Source organism: Solea senegalensis, linkage group LG16 (genome assembly GCF_019176455.1).
Source record: "Solea senegalensis isolate Sse05_10M linkage group LG16, IFAPA_SoseM_1, whole genome shotgun sequence".
Classification (NCBI taxonomy): Eukaryota; Metazoa; Chordata; class Actinopteri; order Pleuronectiformes; family Soleidae; genus Solea; species Solea senegalensis.
This window is the reverse complement of record NC_058036.1, coordinates 2,801,981-2,822,237: the sequence shown is the minus strand read 5'-3', so window position 1 is coordinate 2,822,237 and position 20,257 is coordinate 2,801,981. Positions and strand designations below refer to the sequence as shown.

The 20,257-nt window shown below is 40.3% G+C and overlaps 1 protein-coding gene across 8 annotated transcripts; it reads left to right on the top strand.

The window, feature by feature from the left end:
* The first annotated feature begins 4,271 nt into the window (after positions 1-4,271).
* On the top strand, positions 4,272-18,740 carry ap5s1 (adaptor related protein complex 5 subunit sigma 1). Of its 8 annotated transcripts, XM_044047358.1 has the most exons (8): positions 4,272-4,567; positions 5,842-6,133; positions 6,275-6,456; positions 15,719-15,780; positions 16,158-16,243; positions 17,193-17,463; positions 17,578-18,006; positions 18,111-18,740. In XM_044047358.1, exons 1-3 carry the CDS (start codon positions 4,386-4,388, stop codon positions 6,401-6,403), a joined length of 603 nt encoding a protein of 200 aa, XP_043903293.1. In that variant the 5' UTR covers positions 4,272-4,385; the 3' UTR covers positions 6,404-6,456; positions 15,719-15,780; positions 16,158-16,243; positions 17,193-17,463; positions 17,578-18,006; positions 18,111-18,740. The 8 variants fall into 8 exon arrangements, with proteins under 8 accessions (XP_043903293.1, XP_043903288.1, XP_043903287.1 ...); XM_044047353.1 differs by having other exon boundaries at positions 15,719-15,771; positions 17,193-18,006; XM_044047352.1 differs by having other exon boundaries at positions 17,193-18,006.
* Positions 18,741-20,257: the final 1,517 nt, after the last annotated feature.

Here is a 20,257-nt window from a genome sequence, read left to right as displayed (position 1 = left end):
CCCTCTCTCTCACATGCACACAAGCACACATTCCTGTGTGTGTGTATGTAGGGAGTGCCTCTGCGTCGGCAGCGCCTGACGTGCCCTGACAGGAGGGTTAACAGTTGTGTTTTACAAGGGAAAACAATCAGTGGCGGCATGTGTTGGAAACACGTGACTCTCCCTCCTCCCTCCCTCCCTCCTCCCTCCCCTCTGGCTCTCTACCAAAGTTTGAAATCAGGCAGCGGAAAGAGAGTCTTTGTGTGAGAGATCTACACACACACATTTACAGCCAGCACTTCTTACAGTGTCTGTTGGTCGACCCTTGAAACTCAGTCTCGTCTGAAGAAGCGCTGTTTCTTCACTTCAGCGCTGCTTTTCACACTTCCCTCACTTCAACTGTCTGATTTAAAATGCAGATGAGTCCCAGGCAGTGCCACAGTCAAGAAAATGAGTGTGGTTTTACACCTGGATCCATCCAATGCTACTTTATACTGTATAAAAGCTGCCGTTCCACAGGCTTGGTTTAATACTCGTAACTTGTGTCAGATTTGCCGAATTTGAGGTCAACAAAAAAAGCACCTAACAGAAAATGTGTAATAACATGTCTTAAGGGGAAAATTCAGGCAAAAACCAGTTTTAAATGAATGACTAATCCCATTCTCTACTGTTATACTGTTTACATTTAGGCCAGATTATGTCTACACACTTTCACAGTTGAGTAAAAGGCGCAGTTTTGCTGTTTTACAGTACATCCGTTACATCTCTCCGTGGTTACGATACACAGGACTTGCAGTGATTCAGACGGACATTCAAAAATAGTCGTTTCCCGTTGGTTAGTAATGAATGATTAACAGCAGGAGGAGGATTTTATTTTAGTGGACTAATCTGACCTTTTTCTGTTATGGTTTTATTTAAAAATATAAGGAATAAAATGTGTTCCATATCTGTTCAATACGGAACACGTCTTTGATCTTTCCAATACGGAACAAATCCTTATTTTACGGAAAGGTTGGCGACCCTCGTGTGAATCCTCGTCTCCACCTGAGTCTGGCCCGTTTGACTTCTGCAGCAAAGGTCTGATCAAAGCTCTGAGAAAATGCAACTGTTTGCTGTGACCTGTTGACACTAGCAGCAAACTGACAAACCAGCCTGTAAAACCAGGTTCTAACAAGGTGGCACTGGGCGGTGAAACAGTGTGGTTTCACTGGCAGGGTGGAGGAGGAGGCTGTGGGGCAGAGACGTGAACTTCCTGTATTGGGTTGTTTTCGAGCATCAACAGCGTGTGATTTTGTCTCCCTGCAGAATGAGGATGTTTTAATTTCCCACTGTGGTAATGCAAACCCAACATAAATGATCAAGTATTTTGATAAGCTTCCTTTATTTCAAAAGAGCTGGGCCTGATTGTCATTGGTCGGTGCTTCTGGCTGGCTGCCCCTGCCTCCAACCACTTCCTGTTATTGTTCTGATTCAGCTGGTTTTTCTTCAACAGAGGGAACTGTGACTCAGACTGACTGTATTTCAACATCACCTCAACTTTTTCAGACTTTACGGTGGCCCTGATGTGACAAACACTGCAACTTTTAAGAAAATGCTACAGCATTAAGAAAACACTCCAACATTAAGAAAACACTACAGCATTAAGAAAACGCTACAACATTAAGAAAACGCTACAGCATTAAGAAAACACTACAGCATTAAAAAAACACTACAACATGAAGAAAACGCTACAACATTAAGAAAACACTACAGCATTAAGAAAATGCTACAGCATTAAGAAAACACTCCACATTAAGAAAACACTACAGCATTATGAAAACGCTACAACATTAAGAAAACGCTACAACATTAAGAAAAACGCTACAACATTAAGAAAACGCTACATTAAGAAAACACAACATTAAGAAAACACTACAACATTAAGAAAACACTACAACATTAAGAAAACACTACAACATTAAGGAAACACAACATTAAGAAAACGCTACAACATTAAGAAAACGCTACAACATTAAGAAAACGCTACAGCATTAAGAAAACGCTACAACATGAAGAAAACGCTACAACATTAAGAAAACACTACAGCATTAATAAAATGCTACAGCATTAAAAAAATGCTACAGCATTAAGAAAAACACCCACATTAAGAAAACACTACAGCATTAAGAAAACGCTACAACATTAAGAAAACACAATATTAAGAAAACACAACATTAAGAAAACACTACAACATTAAGAAAACACTACAACATTAGAAAACGCTACAACATTAAGAAAACACTACAACATTAAGAAAACACAACATTAAGAAAACACTACAACATTAAGAAAACACTACAACATTAGAAAACACTACAACATTAGAAAACACTACAACATTAGAAAACACTACAACATTAGAAAACGCTACAACATTAAGAAAACACAACATTAAGAAAACACTACAACATTAAGAAAATGCTAAAACATTAAGAAAATACAAAAACATTAAGAAAACACTACAACATTAAAAATGCTACAATATTAAGAATATGCTACAACATTAAGAAAACGCTACAACATTAAGAAAACACTACATTAAGAAAATGCTAAAACATTAAGAAAATGCTAAAGCAATTCCTTCACACCGCTTTTATTTTGAAAGCTGTGTGAGCCTGCACGTGCAGGGAACCTGCAGCTCCACTTTGGCATTGACTTGTCACAACTGTTTTTGGTTAATTATTACCTGCAGAGATTCACTCGTTCACTGCTTCATAACTGAAGAGCGATGAGTGTGAAGCAGCCTGAGATAATCATTACACACAATGTGGCGGCTGCACACGTTCTCCTCTACACAACTTTTCATCTGGGTTAAATAAACCAGAGCTGCACCACAAACGCTTTTAATTTTTCATACAAAGTGGATTAAACAAATGAAAAAACACCAGTCAGGCTCATGTGGAGTGGTGTTGGGCAGCTAAACCGGTCAGGAGGAGGCATACTATTACAACTATTACAACTTTTAAAACTTTCTTTTCTCAAAAACAAATATGACTTTATTATCAAATAACTTAGACCAGTTAAACACTATTTAGAACATGTTAATTTTTTTAGCCGCTGAGTTCGCCTTGGGCCAGCTCTGATCCAAACACATGAAATCTTACAAACCACATCACATCTATTGTTGCAGGACTGAATGTCCAGAGGTTAAGAGGTTAAACACTGTGGTGAAGTGAATGGTGACGGAGCACAAAGTTTTCCCTCCATCACTGCAGTGCACACACACACACACACACACACAGAGTAAGTTAGCGTGAGCAGCAGCAGCTGTTGGATTAACAGCTGCCCCAGACTCAGAAAGTGTTCAGTGATCTCAGTGTCACTGCAGCTGCTTCTGCTTCACTGACACTTTATCATCTCCTCTTTTCTGTCCACTCCACAAGTCAGAAACAAACAAAATAATCAAATAAATAATAATAAAATAACGTGGAGTTAATGTGATTCTCAGACACATGCTCTCAGGTAAATATAGCATGTGGTAGAATTTAAGGAAAGACAAAAGGTGATTGAATCAACCAGCTGACAAACTTAGATTATAATACCTCTTTATTTTATTCATTTATTTATTTATTTTCCATTCAATGAAAGTTGAAACGTGTGTCTTAGGCAGTGAATACATTTTGTTTTAAGTCATAAATAAATACAATTCCACTCAATATAATATAATATGATATAATATAATATGATATGATATAATATAATGTAGTATAATATAATATAATATAATATAATATATAATATAATATAATATAATATAATATAATATAATATAATATAATATATTCAAGATTCAAGAGGTTTATTGTCATATGTTCATTTAAGACAGACGTCACACTGCACAATGAAATTCATACTTTGCACATCTCCCTGGTCACACAAAAAAAATGAAATAAAAATATATATATAACTTAACAAGTTAAAAATGTACAGACTAAAAAAACAACATTAAAAACAACAAAATTAAAATTAAAAATGGAATCTTAGATAAGATCCAAGGACAATATTGCGTGATTGATTCTGGGAAGAAATGATAACAAGTATAATATATATAATATAATATAATATAATATAATATAATATAATATAATATAATATAATATAATATAATATAATATAATATAATATAATATAATATAATATAATATAATATAATATAATATAATATAATATAATATACTACATGGAGCGAGCGCCATCTGCTGTTGTAAACACCACACAGCAACGGAAACCACGAGCGCTCACGTGACCAACGCGGAAGTGGGAAGTGAATTAAAAACATGACGGCGCTGAATCAAACCTGAGAAAAAGCTTGTGTTTAAAACTGGAAAAGTGTGTTTTTTTGTGGTGTTTCTTCGTCTCCTGACACGATGGTTCGGTGTTTTCTGATCCACACCGTGTGTCCGGTCAGCGCTCTCTCCTCTGCGGAGAGCAGAATCCTTTACTCCCGCGTGTTCGGTCCGGATGAGGCGGCGCTGACGGAGCAGCAGCGCGGGCTCAGTGCGGAGCAGAGGCGGCTCCTGCAGCGGGAGAAGGTGGCGGTGGTGGCCCGGTGAGTCCGTCTCTGTCACCGAGTCTGTGCTGGAAACTCATTTGTATTCAAGAACCAGTTCGTTTTATGAGGTTTTTTTTTTTATTTGTTTACATATAGTGTCCAGTTTATTAGGAACACCCAGCCATGCCTAGCCTATGCATGTTGGTGCCCCAGGCAAGATTAGGATTTGGTTGACCTCTGACCTTTGACAGTATATCAACACGAGCGCCATTTAGCTGTGGTTTTAATCAATAAAGTAGGACTCTATTCATGACTGAGTGTGTGACACTAAAAACCTGTATTTCTCCAGTTAATTGTTCGTTTGTGCCACACGTCAAACAATATCTTTCCCCTAAAAGTCGTGTGTACTGCACTTCTATATAATCCGAGCAAAACAAAGCCGCCATCAGGTGTTTGTTTGTTTGTGCGTCCGCACCTGCTCCTCCACCTCCTCTCTCTCTGCGTCCTGCTGATTTTCTGATGGTGCTGGACGTGAACAGCATCAGACGGAGCAGCGGAGGCCGTCACTTCTCTCCACGGTCGCCTCGTTTGTTTTTGTTCTCGGCGTCTGAGGGGGCATTTTTTCTGCTGTAACCACTGATTAAAACTGTCATCACAAAAGAATGACAGCGTGACCTTCAACTGTGACGCATCAACTAATGATGATAATAATAATCATTTATCAGCTTTTGAGGAGGAAGAAGAGGCATTTTAAAGGTTCATTATGTATATGTATGTAATATTTAGCCGGGTTTATTGTTCCTTAATTTTTCTGCTTCTTAAATGTATATTTTCTGGTCTCTTTGTTCCATATAATATGCAAATTGTTACAAATGAATATGTAAATAAAAGAGGACATTTTAGAACTTCATCATTTTAAAGGTTTGGGAACATTTACAGCCCTCGTTTATTGGCAGAAATCAAATAAAACGACCAAGATTCTGTTTTATATTGGTGTGTAATTATTTTAAAATGACATTTTTATGGTTTTTTTAGCCTTAGACTAAGTCGTGCTTTTTACAACAAAGCGTACATTTCACATTTTTGTATTTGTTAAACTTCGCTTTCTCAAACAATCGCTCAGTGAATAGCAAAACCAGCCCGAAGGTATTTTTCGTCACCTTTATAATAACATTCACAGTAAAATAATGTGATTTACATAGAAAGTAATGGTTAAAAAGCTTGCTAGCTAATAGGGCTGAACAATGCATGCTTTTAAAATAGAAAATGATATTAGTTAGCAGAAACTTTGATATCATTTTTGAATATCGCTGTGATCCTGTGTGAGTCAGGCAGGTGAAGAGCGCCGTCTCCCTGTGCCGCGAGGCCTCGGGTCGGGCGTTGGTGGAGGCGGTGCCGGGCGAGGAGGCGTTGGCCCTGCAGGACGCCAACAGCGGGGTGGTGCGCCTGAGAGCCGGCGAGCCCTTCTCCGACGAGACGAGCGCCCTGTGGCTCGGCGTCCAGAGTCTGGGCTTCACGCTGGTGTGCGAACCCCACGAGAACCTGCTGCTGGCCGAGGGAACGCTCCGCGGCCTGACCCGACACTGTCTGGAGCACCTGCACATGCTGGGGCAGGGGAGTGAGGTGAGGAAGCGTGTCCAAACGTCTTTTTTAATATTTTCAAGTGACTGCATTGTTTATTTTTCAGTTTATAGGATGAGTTTTTACCAAAATCATTTCACTCCAACAACTGACCACAGAAAAGTCGTCATCTTTTCCCTCCAGGTTCTGCTGAGGAGCAACCGCATCGACGCCCTCCTCAGCCGCCTGCTCCCTCACGGGCAGCTCCTCTTCCTCAACCACCGCTTCGCCCAGAGCCTGGAGAAGGAGGTGACGGCGTACATGGCCAAGTGACCCAGCGCAGCACGGCGGCCACGTCGAGGTCACGTCTTCACTACGACTCCCGTGTGAGTTTGAGAACTGCTCGCAGCGTCCACACAAACACTTGTTTTACCTTAAGTGACGTTTTCTGTGGCGGCAGGAGGCGGTAAATGGACTCCTTTACTGTGGGAGAGGCTGCGGTTCAGATCATGTTGCTGAAAATGTGGCGGCAGAAACAGCCGGTTAAAAACCAACACATCACTATCTCGATTAAATTAATCTTTTGCCGTATTTTGACTTGAAAACCAAACAGAAAGCAGTCTCTTTCAAGCCACATACGTCATATACTCACTCTGAGGGCACGGGATTAAGACAGGAGGTGGCGTATAGCGTTAGAGGACCACGTCGAACGAGTGTGTAGATGTGTTTTAATATCTTGTGAACATCTGTTGCACCCCCGACCGCGTCTCCCTGGGAAACCAGACATGTGCTCCTCCCGCAGTTTTCACTAAAAGCCTCCACTTTTCACGTTGGCTGCCAAATCAGAAGCTAAAGCAGGTTTCTTCGGGAGGAACATAACATTCCTGGATGCCAGCTTCGTATTCTCTCATTGTTTTCTCGTGTTGCTTGAGGCATTTTGTCAAAAAAACAACAAAAAAACTGTTAAATGTAGTGCACAGGTTTGCAAAAACAAGGCACGAGGGAGGGATTAATTACTGAAAATGATAAAACACAGGAGCGCGCGTGTGCGTTTCTCATGGGCTTAAAATAAGAACACCAGCTGCTCACTGGATAACTCGTGTTCTTCCACCAGTAAACCAGCAGAGGGCGATATTGTGGAGGAAGTCAAACCTGGATTGAGCTGAGGACAAAAGTATGTGGACAAACCTGCTCGTTTGTCCTAGTTTTGGGTTTATTTATGGTGTATGAAGCACAAATTACATTTGGAATATACCAAAATAATACACAAATTAAACACACAGCATACACTGTTTATTCAGGCTGCAACAATTAATCGAAATAAAACAAATTCTCTGATATTTCAGCGTCTTACATGTGATTATTTTCTGTTTTCTTTGCTCCACGTAACCTCATTAATTGAAATCATTACAAATTATTAATTTTTAGTTTCCGCTTATTGTTTGATATGTTTATACATATTATTTTAAGACATTGCTACTCATTTTGAGCCCCTTTTTCAAATCAATTGCAAAATGAATTGAAGCAAGTGCAGTCAATCTCCTTCCTTGTCCAAATCACAGCTTATTATTTCCTTCTTGGCTCATTACCTGCATCCTCAGACTATTTCAAGTAAAAAATAAAGGGATACAATCATAAAACTTTGCTGTGGGACTTAAAAATACAGTATTGACTTAAATATTTACAAAATACTTTACTATATTTTCTCTGTAGCTTCATAAACGTGACACACTGTATTTATTTATTTAGTTGTACATGCATTGCTCCTGTGGATCGGCTCATTCTGGGCTTCATTAACATCTGTGCAGTAAACTTTCATGACCAACTTGCAACTCCAGGAACGGCAGTGCAGGGTTTCACCACTGGGGGGCAGTGTGTAGTCAGAGTGGACGAGGAGCAGCACTGCAGCCTCTGCTGCTGCTGCTGCTGCTGCTGTTGATGATGATGAGAGACAAACACTAACACACCAGAGCAGAATTTCATGATGCTGCTGCTGCTGCTGCTGCTGCTGCTTTGAAACAATCTAAAACGAGCTGATACTTGACATGAAAACAAACGGCGTCCAGATTGTTTCCATGTGAGTATGAAAATCGCATGTAATTGCGTCCAATTAGTGACGTACGTGCAGGGGAAGTTGATCTTTGTCTACAAACAGCTGCCTGATAGCGATGTATGAGTTAATGTCAAGAGGAGATTAAAGCGTGTTCCATGTATGTTTGATGGTGTCGTCTATATATATATATATGGTGTATCTATATATCTATAGATATACAGTATATATCATCACAGCACAGCTTAGTCCACAGGTCCAGTCATCAAGGAAATCAATCACATCGTTTGTTGTTTAAATGAAAGGATTAGAACAAAGTCCTGGTAGAGAAAGATTTGCCACTCGGCAGCCATCTTATTAAGCAATTTCAGACGAATAATCCCGTCTAAATAAACAAATTAAGGGCCATGAATTCACTTTACATGATCACAGAACAGGGACATGTGCGAGACTTTATTTCGCAATGCTAGCAACCAGTTTAGTCTCCAAATATATACATTCATTCAAAATGAACGCTTAATCTACACTGAAAGAAAGAAAGGAAGTGGTTGAAAAGCAAAAGAAAAACTGCTTATTGCTTACTTTCTAATTAGCTTGATCGCGTCCTATTCTATTCTTGTTCCAAGTTCCATCCATGGTTCAGAGATCAGTTCACACTTTGTTGTCGAGCTGCAACTAACAATTATTTTCTCAATGAATACAGAAAATGTCAGAAAATGTAGGAAAAACAGAAGAAAACAGAAAAATATTCACATTTAAAAAGCTAAGAAATCTTGTTTTAATAATTAAAAAAAAAAACTCTAGTAGGTCCGTTAATAATCGATTCATTGAATAACTTTAGCAGCCTTGCTTTTTTCAACTCATGCTCATGTCAGAGCGACATGATTGGCTGCTATAAAGCAGATGATTGGCTCCTGGAATGAGGGGGCGGACCATTGTCACTTTTCCATTATACAGTTGTAGCTCTACTCGGGTCTACCCGGGTCTACCCGGGTCAGTTTGGTATCAGACGCGTCATTTTCCATTACTTCATAGTTCCTCCTCAACGAGTCGTCATAGCACGGCTGCGCAAAAGTGCCGTGACGTAGTTTTATATGCGGCACAAACACAAAGCAGTGCTGTCGCTAAATACACCAGAATCCTCTGTTAAATATTTAGATTTTAGACATTTGCTTTGCTGAATGTTGGAGATGAACGCATGTTTTCAGGATTCAGGTACCAGGCACGATCAGTGATGGAAAAGCAAAAAAAGAAAACAAGTCGAGCCGAGCTTAGTCATGCTAGAATTGTACGGTGTCGTACTCCATCATCAGCAGTTTGCCTCCTCTCTGAAATGGCTTTGAGTAGAAAGGTTGAAGTAAGTGGGCTGAAATGTGTACCGCCATCCTCGAACAAGGAAATCACACACGTGGAAAATGCAGCGATGCAACAAAATGAACATATTTAGCCATCTTTTCTGAAAAGAGGTCGCCGTTGGGTTAAATTTAAATGAGTCAATGAATAAAGGTTATAAAGAGGTTCTCGGCTAAGTGCTGCTCAAGCCCAGGAATGTTTTCACTTTTTTATTCCAGGCAAACACTGCAGATGATTTCTCCCTGATTAGCATGAGGCGCTGGCTCGACACAGAAATCAGCTGCTTAAAATGAAAACCTGAACATTCCCGGGGCTTCAGTGGCACTCACAGAGGGAATGAATTGAAGCCCATTACCTGAAGTACATCACATCCTCATAGCAAAAACAATCTTTTGTAACTTTGCAAATAGGTTTCGGTTGTTTTTTTTTTTTCAAAAGCTGAGTGTGGGGAAAAACCAAACATATGCAGAGCGGGGCGAGTTTCTCGAGCAGATCTACAAGGTCAGAGCGTGCGAGGCCGTGGTGGCAGCAGATCAGAGGCAAGAAATCTGTGTAGCTGATGTGAACATGAGCCGGAGTTCACCTCTGACTCACAGGGTCCAGAGGGAAGGTCACACTGTGCATGTGCAACGTGTTTTCTGCAACGCTTGTTGAAATCCTTCACACTCTGTGATAGTCATTCAGAAGTAAAGTTATCTGTTGGCGTCACACTACTGCAATTAAAGCCACAAATTGTTTCATTCTGACCCCATGGAAGGACAAGATGCCATACCTGAACACCTCTACCTGCCTGAGGGAAGCAGTGGCGGGAAAAATGGCAGGCAACGTGCAGCCAGAACTCTTTATCCCTCGTCAAACAATGACTGCCAGTGTTTTTGGTGGGGGCGGAGCTTTGGCAAGTTGTCAAAAGTGTAGCCCCACACGAGAGGATAAGTGGCCAGATTTTGGTCCCGTTTGTCCCTTCCGACAGTCGTGGGTACCTTCCGATTTTAGGTTTACTTGATGTCATATAAACACATTGGTCCGACTAAAACCAGGCTAGTCTAAGTCGGACTAATATACCTGGAAAATGTGATTCATAGTCCGATTGCTCCTGCTTGTATACGCTTAGTCAGACTGGGGTCGGACTGAAGTCGGACTGAAATTGGACTTCTGCATTCTGCGCATGCACCTAAATTTCCTCCCCAGTCATTGGATCATATGGCAGCAGCGTCTTTCTTTGGACGGCACGGCAACCACAAGAGCCATGCTCGATCTAAACTTTATCACGATTAACGCACAGCAGGTACGAAACCTACAGAACCACAGCACGATCCATCTTAACGTTTGTTGTTCGTTTTTCTGTGACGTTAAAGTCAAAAGGAAACCGATTCAATACGCACTAGCTTATAGAGAGATACAACGCCACTTATGGAGGCGGAGTCACATGTACACGGCCAACAAATCGATTTCTCTGCATGTTGTCCATTTTCCTTAGTCAGACTATGGCCTTATCTCTCAACCACACAAACCTGACTGGGTTTTCCAAACTGGAGAGATTTGGCACAGCTTTTCCAGATCACGATGTGAAGGAGAGAGTTTCGGAGCTGCACCCGTCTCCACCAGCCTCCTACTGCCTCCGTCCTCCGAGCTGCACTCATATTATTCACTCATCATCTGTGCAGACTGACCAAACCAAAGCTGACACTGTCACAGTCCATCTCAGTCACTCACACAATCTCCTCTTCTCCCTGTGTTTTATTGTTCTCTGCCACCCACTGGCCCCAAACCCCCCTTCAGAGGATCATCTCATTGAATTTAGATCCTGGCCATTAAATATGCCTACTCTTGAGTGCAGGGGTTTTTCCCTCTTAATATTTTTTCCTCCCGCCTCATTAGACGTCTCCCTGACTATTGTATGGCTCATGGCGAGAGCACAGTGGAGAAAATGGGCTCAGCTCCAGCCGTGGATACAATATGAATTTCAATGCGAGTTGACAACTTATTCACTTAAGCCACTGTCAGGGCACGCGGCGTGAAATACCTGAATTCCGCGGCTCCCATTCATATACATTAGACCTCATCTCGATTTCCTTTCATGCATGTACGTCCCCTGAATTTCAAATATTCCTCTCACGGGGGTAAAAAGAAGCTAAGTGGATCTTCCACCAGAGTGGAGGTTGTGGGAATGCTCGGTGTTAACAGCTAAACGCCACTCCTATTAGATGTCACAACAAATCAGTATGATCCATAAGTTCCTCTGTGTGTGTGTATGTGTGTGTGGGAGGCAGATTACAGTATATGTTTGGAGCACAGCATGTGGGCGCTGACATGTTAAGCTTAAAATAATAGCTTGCATGTAATCGTCATCATTTTCTTTATTGTGGTACATCACAATTCACAACTTTATACCTGTAATTCTGTGTTTTTTTTTCCAACTAACACACGTACACATAACACAGGTGTTAACAACAAAACAATACTAATCAGTACTGGATGATTAGCTAGCTTTTCACCAAATAGCAGCTAGTTACTCTACAACTAGCAGCTACTTAGTCAGCAGCTAGCTACTTGACAACTAAGCAGCTAGCTTCTCTGCAAGTAGCAGCTAGCTACTCAGCAAATAGCAGCTAGTTACTCAGCAACTAGCAAAAGGCCTCCTATCAACTAACTTCTTATCAACTTAGCAGCTAGCTTCTTATCAATAAGTGACTCGCTTCTTATGAACTAACGGCCCGCTTCTTAGCAGTTAGCGACCAGCTTCTTATCAACTAGCATCTTAGCTTTGCCCAATCACTGAAGACATGCTGAAATGTTGAAATGGACTTCTCTAAAATGTATTTCATAAAACCATTAAAACATGCTAATTTATCTGAAAAAACATATGTTTGATGGTATTTGTTTAGCATTTTTTTCTCCTGTTCAATTGTTCACTTTTGCTTTCATTTGTGCTATTAGTATTATAATATTCATTTTGGGCTTTTTCATAAAATATTTCAAAATAAAGTCAGGTCTATTGTAAAATAATTATTTTAAAGGTAAGGACATAAAAATTTGACTCATTCTATAGTGTGCAAATTTCTTTATTAAATCCTACTGAATTGTATCATGTCATAATAAAGAGTGTTTTTCTCAGAATCGTATCCTTGCCCATTTGATACATCATCCATGGAAAGAATGGACACACATACACTAGATAGAAAGGCATTTTCCGTCTATCAAGCATCAGAAAGAGATATTTTCTCTCAGCATCTCAAATTTCCAATTTCAAGCCATTTTTTTTTTTACGGCCAATCATCACGAGGCTCCTGCTGCCTCACATTAAAACATGTCAGTGTGACACGATCACACCACTTTAAACATCTCAATTAATTGAAAATATACATCAAGGATTCCTTTAATTAATGGGGCTCCTTATGCTGTGTGGGTTAAAGCTGCTGTTGCTCATTATCGGTGAGGACTCGGCACCGTCTGCTGGGGGAAACCATTAATGTACGACAAACTGCACACAAAGAAACGGAAACGAAAGATTTCCAACCGCATTTTTTATTATTTATTTATTATTTTGTGATGTGTTTGTTTTTGGCCACAAATTGATGAGTGGATCTGTAAATACTCTGAGCGATGAAGCAGTCTAGACAGAAGAAGGCCACATGCTCTTGAAGCTCTCAGAGCGACTGGGAGGGGATTATGTAGCAAACACCTGCCTCTGCCTCTCATGTCTGATACTGATACTGTTCTTTTTTTCTTTTCTTTTCTTTTTTTTTTCAACAACTAATCTTTTATTAACACATTTGTGCCGATGCATTTAGCCCCTGTAGCCTAACCAGCTACAGCAAGAAAGAAATAATCTGTTGAAATGCTGCTGCTTCTTTTAATCCCTTGGACAAAAATTACACTCATTTACACATGGGTTTGAACAGGGTTCTGACCAGGGAGAATATGTTAAATGGGCTTTTATTCCTCGGTCAAATTACTGCAATACATGTGGAGTTTTATTAGTTTTGTCTTTGAGCAGCATTAGTGGAAAACAAAATACATTTTTCATTTTTGCCGGTGATATTAATTCCTGTGTCTTTTGTGTGTTGTGAATGTTACTTTTTACAATTTCCTCCATCTAATTTTGTCATTTTAGTGTCTCTCCTAGTAAATTGAATTTAGTTTAGTTTAAGTTTCCTTTATTTGCCTTTAAGGTAAAATCTATACCTCCTGCAGTCCACATTTAAAGGATTAGTGTGTAGGAGGTTTTGTAATTCAACCACCTGAATTCCTTCTGTTTCACTCTCCCAATCCAAGTGTATTTGAGAAACTGCAGTGGCCTTTGGGCTTAAAACACAAAAAGCCCAGTGCTTGATTTGTCTGTTCTAGGCCACCGTAGAAACATGGTGGACACCATGGATGCGCGCCCCTGTAAGAATGTCTCACTGTTTTTCACCATTATTTAAATCAGATATTGACATGTTATTTACTTCCTGTCACAACTAGTGGTGGATGTCATCACACCTCTGTGTCAAACATCAGTCGTGGCCTCATCATATTTTTTAATCCCGCTCCAAACCTTCTGCTTCTTTATCGCTCTGACACTCTGTCATTAATTGCAATTTAAACAGTGATTAAAAATAATCATGGTGTGGCTGAGGCTCGTGTGTGTTAAAACATCCAGGATCATAATCTCAATGGCTCTGAGCAAATGTGATCATATCCTTTACTGCGCCGCAGCTGTAAAACGTTACGACCTCCTCGATAAATTTACATCCGAGAGTGGCTGACTCTTTTACGGCGGAATTACAGTGAGACTGCGTGTCACTGTATTTTACTCAGGCCTGCAGGCTTTAATGGGTCGCAGCCCTTTAATCGCACAAACACTCCCTCCCTGCTCCTCACGCTCTCACAGCTTTTTACATCAGTCATAAATGTGCAGGAGGCTCAGGTTTAAACCGGACAATGGCTTCAGACTATTTTAAAGGGACGGTTCAGGGGAAGTGTGGTAGCATGAGATAGTAATACAATATCAAATATGGATGGATGGATGGCAAGATGGATAGATAGCAGGCTAGCTTCTTATTAACTTGGCAGCTAGCGTCTTATCAATGGGTAACTAGCTTCTTATCAATCAGCACCCAGTTTCATATTTACTTAGCAGCTAGCTTCTTATGAATTAGCAGCTAGTTTAATTTTTACTTAGCAGCTAGCTTCTTATCAATCAGCAGCGAGTTTCATATTTACTTAGCAGGTAGCTTCTTATCAATTAGCATCTACTTTCATTTTTACTTAGCAGCTAGCTTCTTATCAACTAGGATCTAGTTTCACATTTACTTAGCAGCTAGCTTCTTATCAACTAGCAGCTAGTTTCATATTTACTTAGCAGCTAGCATCTTATCAATGGGTAACTAGCTTCTTATCAATCAGCACCCAGTTTCATATTTACTTAGCAGCTAGCTTCTTATCACTAGCAGCTAGTTTCATTTTACTTAGCAGCTAGCTTCTTATCAATCAGCAGCTAGTTTCATATTTACTTAGCAGGTAGCTTCTTATCAATTAGCATGTAGTTTCATTTACTTAGCAGTCAACTAGGATCTAGTTTTTTACTTAGCAGCTAGCTTCTTATCAACTAGCAGCTAGTTTCATATTTACTTAGCAGCTAGCTTCTTATCAACTAGTAGCTAGTTTCATATTTACTTATCAGCTAGCAGCAATTAGCTGTGACAAACATACAACTTTGTTTAATTCTGTCCAGTTTTTGATGATTTTTTTGCTCATTTTAAGGAACATTAGTACAGTCTGAATGTGGCTGCAAGTTTTCTAGCCAAGCAATATTTGCTTACACTGTTGGCAGATCATTTTTCTTAAAACGAATCAATTTTAGAATATTTGGCTCATTTCTAGTAGGGCTGTTTTTTCAGTTGTATAGACCCACTTGAGAAAAACAGGGACACAGAAATTTAACAAAAGACCCACCTATTTAAAATCAATACCTGCTCTGTTTGACAGTATGCTAAGAATGTATTTACAGCTTTTTCTTTCCATCAAACAGCCTTTTCTGGCTGGAAAATGAATTTTGTAAACCGCTCACTTTCCTGCACCAAATTCCATAGAGAAAATCAACACTTCTACATTACAGCATGCAGACAGTATTTATCCATGCTGCTTTTACTACGAAGTTCGACCAGTAGCTCATTATGTCTCCATGAGCTAAAAAATGCTAATTTTCTCTATGGACTTCGGTGCAGGAGAGTGAGCTGTGTTTTGTGTGTCCTTGCCGGCAGCCAAATCAGTGATGGCAGGTATTCAGCTCGCAGGCGGCTCCACAGAAGCAGCGGTGAGTCATGTGAGTCAAACATTATGTAATCACACTTCAAAATACCTATATTATCAACCGACTTTACTATGTTAGAAATAACTGTATTTGTATATACTGTAATAAAGAGGCAACAGACAATTTATCATGGTGGTTCCAGGTGTGTTATTGTTTGCTCAGTGTCGTAAAGACGCAGCAGCGGGTACTTCAGAGCGGGTGTTGTGTCATAATAAGCAGCCTTGTATGAAAAAACACAATGAATGCCAGGTGAACACCGTTCTCATCATCGTTTCCATGTTGTTTCTCTATCACCGTCACACTGTGTAATCACTTTTAATAAGCCAGTTTCAGCGTTACACACCAGACCTTCACGATGAAGTAATTGTTCATATGCTTTTACCTTGTAGGTTGTGTGCAGACACCTGAAGTGGAAAATATGAAACATGTTAATGAGGAGGAGGGAGGTGAACGGACAGGAAGTTAGACGTTTCAGGTGCTGTATGTGCTGCTGTGTTTTGCTCTGCGTGTGGTTTTTTTTTTTAGTTATATCTCGCTGTTGCATAATGTGCTTCCGCCTTTTGTTTTTTGTAAGCAACGTCTTTAATATTGTTCCTGCTGTTTATGGTGTGCTTCTGTCTGCATGCTCTCACTAATATTGCTCGTTCTTGTTGTGTATCGTCGCACGCTTTTGTTTTAGTGCTTTCAAGTTCTTCTTCCAACTGTGTACTCTTAGTATAATTAGATTTGTGTCAATATTTTCAAACAGCACTTTTTAAGAAGCAAGTAACACTTTATCTATTGAGCAAACGAAAATGAACCGGGGGAAAACTTCAACAACACCAAGCCTGTGGCTACTTCCGGTCTGTTGAGCTCAGTAGCCAATCAGCAGGCAGCTGCCTAAGCCCCGCCCATGGTCAGAACAAACGCAAAAGAGTCAGAGCAAACAAAGTTCCGATCATATTTTATTTGCAAGTTGTGTATTTTGATTTTATGGTTCATTTTTGTTTTTCTTGAAAATATGGACAAAAACCTAATTCCATGTAGTAATTGCTTTTATTTTAATCCATGGAAACATCAAACCATGGTTAGGGCGACAGATGAAAATGAGCTCATTTGCCAATACATAAAATAAACAATCAGCCTTAATTAGTAGCTTTAATATACTACTAGATGAATGCACACGATAAAACGACAAGCAAAAATTAGATGGGATTAAACTAAAAATAATTGATATTTCATGTTCATCAGAGAATAATTAGCGTGCCTTCTGCTCCATGTCACATCGCTCTGACGTCGTCTTCAGCTGTTATGTTGTTTTAATAATTACAAACCAGTAGAGTACGTTGACGAGTTTGTGGCCGCGAATCCATCACTATTTTCCACCGAGTTAGCTGAGTAGTTATTCTTAATCTCACCCGCAATTTGTTTTTTCTAACCAACAGAAACAGCTGTCACCGAGCGCACGCACCCGATCGATCTGAATCAGCCCACAAATTGGGGAAAAAAGTGTGGACTGTGGACTCCAGGACCGGGATGTTTCACTTCTGTCTCTGTGTCTCTCGGCTGTTCAGTCCACAGCAGTTTTATTTACCTCTCCATATTCTATGTGTTAAAGGCCCAGTTTGTACCTGGAGGGGATAAAGTGGAAGAAGATGGATGGATGGATCAAAGAAACCTCAGAATAATTAGATGTCATAATCCTGCATCAGCTTAGTAACGAACAAGAGTTCTAAAATTGTCACAATATGTATTTTTCTTCTTGTTTTCTTGCATTTGAGCTTATTATTGAATAATGAATGATATTTTTTTGTCATGTTTATTTTACAGTTTCACATTCAAACATCACAGCGCTGACACCGCGTGAGAGCCCAGAGTGGTGGTGGTGGGGAAAAAAGGAAAAGAAGTGCTTCATTACTGCTGCTTTCCGAATTAAATGGCCAAGATGTATTATTCATCTGTGAGCGAGAGAATCCCCCCGTGAGTGAGTCGGAGCAGGAAACAGAACAGGAAGTGCAAAGAGAGAGAGAACCGCGCTCTGCTGCGGCGGGACCCGGAGAGAAGACGCGCGGCATTCACAAACATAAATTACAGCATGTCCAGGAGGCCTTTTTCAAATGAGGTGCATTCCATTTATGCCTGATAATAAGAACGTGGTTTCCTTTTGTCCACACACTCACACTGTGTTTTACAACTGTTCACACCTGGACACGTTGGACACAGCGTGATGAGACAAACTCATGATTAAGAAGCTGAAAAGTACGTGGCTTTGAATATGAAATTTTAGATTTTCCTTAAAATAACTATAAATTGATTGGACAGGAAGTACAAGACAACATTAAAACGTGTTATTTCTCAAACAGTTTCAGGAACACTTCCCCAGGGAGGCTCCCTGTATGGTGGCATCTTAACCAGGTTCCTGAACCACCTCATCTGGCTCTTTTACACACAAAGGAGCAGCGGCGCTACTGAGCTTCTCACCCTATGTCCAAGGTTCTGAGAGAACCCATTTTGGCTGCAGGTAATCTTAACAGATTGACCTTTACAGATCTTGTTGCCTCCTGTCACCCAGTCGTGTCTGAAGCCTGAAGTCTGAAGCTAGCCTACAAAGTTCTCCATGGGTCTGCTCCCACCGCCTTAAATGCTCTCCTAAAGGCTTATGTTACCACTCAACTACTCCGTTCGTCCAAGGATTGGACTCTCATGTCATTCCACGCTCGTGGAATGAGCTACCGAGCGCTATCAGAACAGGTCCCTTTCTATCTTCAAGAAGCTCTTGATGACCCAGCTCTTCCAGGAGCATCTTCTGTCCTAGCACTGCTCCTGCACTTGGATCCACCTTCTTTCTTTCCAAGTCGCTTAGTCCTCTTTTGTGAGCTTCTGCTAAATAAGTGTAAATATTTGGTGATTCAATGAGTCATTTGTTAATCATCGATGCATCGTTGAAGCCCTAGAATCAACATTGGCACCTAAACTAACATTGTAAAGCTAAAGAAACGGACAAAGGATGGGGGAAAAAAATCTGCTGCTGCTGCTGCTGGGATGGAGAAGAAAGAGAGTGTGTGTGTGTGTGTGAGCAACATTCAAACGTTTTACTCAGAACGCACAATGTATGTTTGTTTTTTTAATGCTTGAAAAGCAGGAAAGTAAAAGAACAACATTTTCCAGGAAAGCAAAAAACAAAAACACACACACACAGAAAAATTCAAGGTCTGGATCCACAACAAAGGCTCCACGTCCTATTTCAAAGCGGCTCCAGTTTGGTCAACACGCCCAGCTGCTCCCTCTGTACAGTCCCCAGCATCCCATCATCCGCCGTGTATTCATAAAGCAGCTTTTAATGGAGCTCGAATCAACTCGTAAAGTCGATATTTATCACAGTACCACACTGCGTGCGGCCCGGGTTTGGATGCGATCGTAATCTTTCCACTAGTAAACAGTACATCACCTGAACTAACCCAATAAAGAAAGGGCCAGTGCTGGTTGTAAATGATGGAAAAAGCGGGCAGTGGAGCAGCTTGTTATCCACAGAATACAGCTGGCATTGAAATATTTACCATTATATATACAGTATATATATATATACTATTGGTTATACAGTAAACACTGAGGCTGCCCCAGATTATCATTTTGCTTTTACACATGTTGGAATGGCGACGGCACACGTTACTGAGTGGTTTTAGTGGAGTCGTTTGGGAGGAGCGCGCGTCGCTTTATTCACACACCAGCATCACTTCATGTAAATACATGAGGATGTATAGCACTGTAAATATGTATGAGGCTGCGTATGATACACACTCCAGCCTCTGTCTTGGATGCACATACACTGAGGCAGCCCGTGGTCCAGTGCAGGGATCAGCAAGTGAATGTGACCGAGGCCAAAACATCGTATCTTCATATCTTCATCGGATAAAGTGCCTTAAAACGACTTCAGTCACAAACACAAACCCACGTTTGCTGCCTTAAACTCACAATAATGTGGACAGTGTCTTTAATCACCAGCTTGTTACGCGTGAGATACGTACTCGTACTGTTAATATTTATTGTGCATAGTTTTAACACCTCAGCCTCAAAACGTCCTGTAACTAAGTGCTTTTGCCCATTTTTTCCAGAATAACTTTCAATATGTGGCAGCTACTTAGAATTTACTGCCATGTCAAAATAGTGTATTAACAATTTAAATTTAAGTTTAAATTTGAACAGTATAAAACACATTTAAAGTACTACAGTAATCATTACATTACATTACATTACATGTCATTTAGCAGACGCTTTTATCCAAAGCGACTTACAAAAGTGCATTTAAACATTTGGGTACAAATAAGAGCTAGAAGTAAGTAAGAGCTTCAAGTAGAACAAACTATGAAGTGCTAGTCATAAGTGCAATACAAATTTATTTATTTATTTTTTTGTCGTCTTAGTCGAGGTAGAGTCGGAACAAATGTGTTTTTAGTCGGCGTCGGAAGATGTGGAGGCTTTCAGCTGTCCGGATGTCGATGGGGAGATCGTT